This window comes from Mandrillus leucophaeus, unplaced genomic scaffold, assembly GCF_000951045.1.
Source record: "Mandrillus leucophaeus isolate KB7577 unplaced genomic scaffold, Mleu.le_1.0 Scaffold5, whole genome shotgun sequence".
NCBI lineage: Eukaryota > Metazoa > Chordata > Mammalia > Primates > Cercopithecidae > Mandrillus > Mandrillus leucophaeus.
In genome coordinates, this window is record NW_012105364.1 from 35299 (window position 1) to 37830 (window position 2532).

General features: G+C 45.0%; 1 protein-coding gene across 1 annotated transcript in view; it reads right to left on the reverse strand.

Moving 5' to 3' along the window:
• Positions 1 to 2532, reverse strand: part of AKR1B10 (aldo-keto reductase family 1, member B10 (aldose reductase)) — a 19228-nt gene that overhangs the window by 12438 nt on the left and 4258 nt on the right. The window contains exon 2 of the mRNA XM_011995983.1: positions 1591 to 1728. Coding sequence (XP_011851373.1) covers positions 1591 to 1728 — 138 coding nt within the window. The remainder of the gene's footprint in view (positions 1 to 1590; positions 1729 to 2532) is intronic.

Below are 2532 nucleotides of genomic sequence, written 5' to 3' on the forward strand. Positions count from 1 at the left end.
GTCATTATTTATAAAGGTGGATGTTAACCCTGCCTTATAGGTTTAGATGATTAAATGGCCACTATGACTAATGTTTCTGACATGTAAACCATCTTAATCTTTATCGCACCCTCAAAAATATATATTAGTAGTATGTGTTATAAGACTTCTTTTTTAAGAAGAGTAAACTGAGCCCTAAAAAAGTTACAAAACTGACCCTAGGTTACTCAGCTGTTATGAGCAAACTCAGGCCCAAACCTCCTGTTCCAAATGGCTCGCCCTGGTTTGAGAACAGCGTGTATATTCCCCAAAGTGGGGTACGTTGTATTTTCAGTCTTATTTGAAGACTCAGTTCTAGACTTGAAATCTAAATAGTATCAGATGCACCCAAAAGCCAAAGGTGATGAGGAACATATTAGAAGAGCTAGAGAATCACAATGATGAAATTAGAAAGGATCAGGCACACGGCGTCTTTCATGTCAATGGGAAGTCTCATGGATAACTGAGAATTTCTCTCCCAGCACACGTAGAGGAAGCTGGAACCTACCTCCCAGGCATCCAAGAACGTTGCTTTTCCACCGATGGCATTACCTTTATCATCTTTGGGGTAAAAGTCATCCCCAGACTGTAAATACAGAATGAAAAGTTTACTGGAATCTTTATCAGGACACTTGGTTCTGTTAAACAAGGTTTCAGGGTCCTGACTCTTGCTAAATACCACATGTGCACACCAGTTTTTCAGGCTCTGCAGTACATACTACAAGAATGTGAGTTTAAATAAAATCTCTATATCTACTATGGCATATTAATCCATATATTTTAGAAACCACTAGATTGACGTTCAGATCTGCTGTTAGTACATTCCAGAAGCCACCTTTATCACCATGGACATTAACCTCATACACCTAGATCCTGTGTACACCCAAGGGCAAACTTTCCTTTCAGTATCACTGGATAAGGATTAGATCTCCAGGGTGTGGTTTTCTGGGGAAGATATTGGCCAGCTTCTATCCTTGCAGCCTCTAGAAGAGACATGGAATGAGGGATGGCAGGCCATCAGCACTCCCGCTGGTCAGGAGGGGAGAGAGCTGGAAATTTGTCTCTCCTACCCCTCAGGAGCAGCTAGAGCAGAGCCCCAGGCAATGGGAGGCGCGATGACTACTGGCTTCCTTCCAGCATCACCGCACTTGGGCTTTTCTCCAAGATGCCACTCCCGGGGTGTGCTTTGTTTAATAAGATAATTAGGCCCTGGAATATAGTTATGCATGTCTAATCCAAGGGATTTCCTGGGAGGGCAACTCTGGGGAGCAAAATCAAGACAAAGGTGATAGGGCAGTTGCAACTTGTCTGGGCTGCCAGAAATCATGGCTTCTCTCAGACATAACTGCAAGAAAACGCAGGCATGTGGCCACCTCAGCAGCACTCATGGCCTCAGCCTCCCTTCCACGCCAGCGTCTTTCTGCTCCAAGGTCTCTTCCTGACCACCTGACATTCCCAATTATGAAGTGCAAGGTCTCCTGCTCCAGTCCACACCACCCCTAGCCCTGGTGCAGCTACCATTTTCCAGCAGCTGCTCAGAAACTAGAGGCTGAGAAAGGGAGTCGCTCAAACCTTGAATCCCTGTGGCCAGTGAATAAGATAGAGGTCCAGATAGCTCAGCTTCAGGTCCTTGAGGGTCTTCTCAAAGGCTTTCCTCACAAGTGGTCTCTCAAAGAAAGTGGTCCACAACTGCAAGAGTGTAGCAATGAGCTGTTAATATTTGGAGAAGGAAGGGCCACGTTATATCCATTGTCCCTGCCTTTTGATTTGCACCCTGATCTAACCTGCCACAGGCCATTTATAACAAAGCTGATTAAGATCCACGACTCAGTGTGGAAGATCACCAGGGCTCAGCACGTCAATGACATGTCTTAAGTGTTAAAAGCAATTTACTTTTTCAACTCTCCTAGTACTCTATATGTCTCTCAGATCATTTAAGTAAATGTGGTCACAGATTTGAAATGTGTTTACCTGTCTCAGTCTCATCCTCAGCTGTGGGCTCTCTGAGAGCAGGACTTGTGTGTAACTTTTAAATGTCAAGCATTCCTAGGCCTTCGGGAAAAGATGGTCCTTTATCTGACCTATCTGACAGGTCCCTTATGAAGCCTGTCAGGCCCCAGGTGATAACTTTGTAAGGGCTTTATCCACACTTGGCTGCTACACAGTGGGGTCTATTTGTCCCCCCAGATATATGCAATATCCACGTACCTAGAACTAGTGTTTTCTCAGCAAGTTGTGTATAATGTAAATCCAGTGATTCTCAACCCCCTCACACCCAACATCCTCTTCTTTTTTATAACATTGTGTACCTCACCTTTCCATAGACTTAATGAAGAAAATCATATGTGACAATAGAAAAATGCTCCTACTGTTTCCAAAATGCCCTCTGGCTGACAGCCTCAGGGACATAGTCACATGTCCACAGTGCTGACAGGGAGACCACAGTGCTGACAGGGAGACCACAGTGCTGACAGGGAGGCCACAGTGCTGACAGGGAGACCACAGTGCTGACAG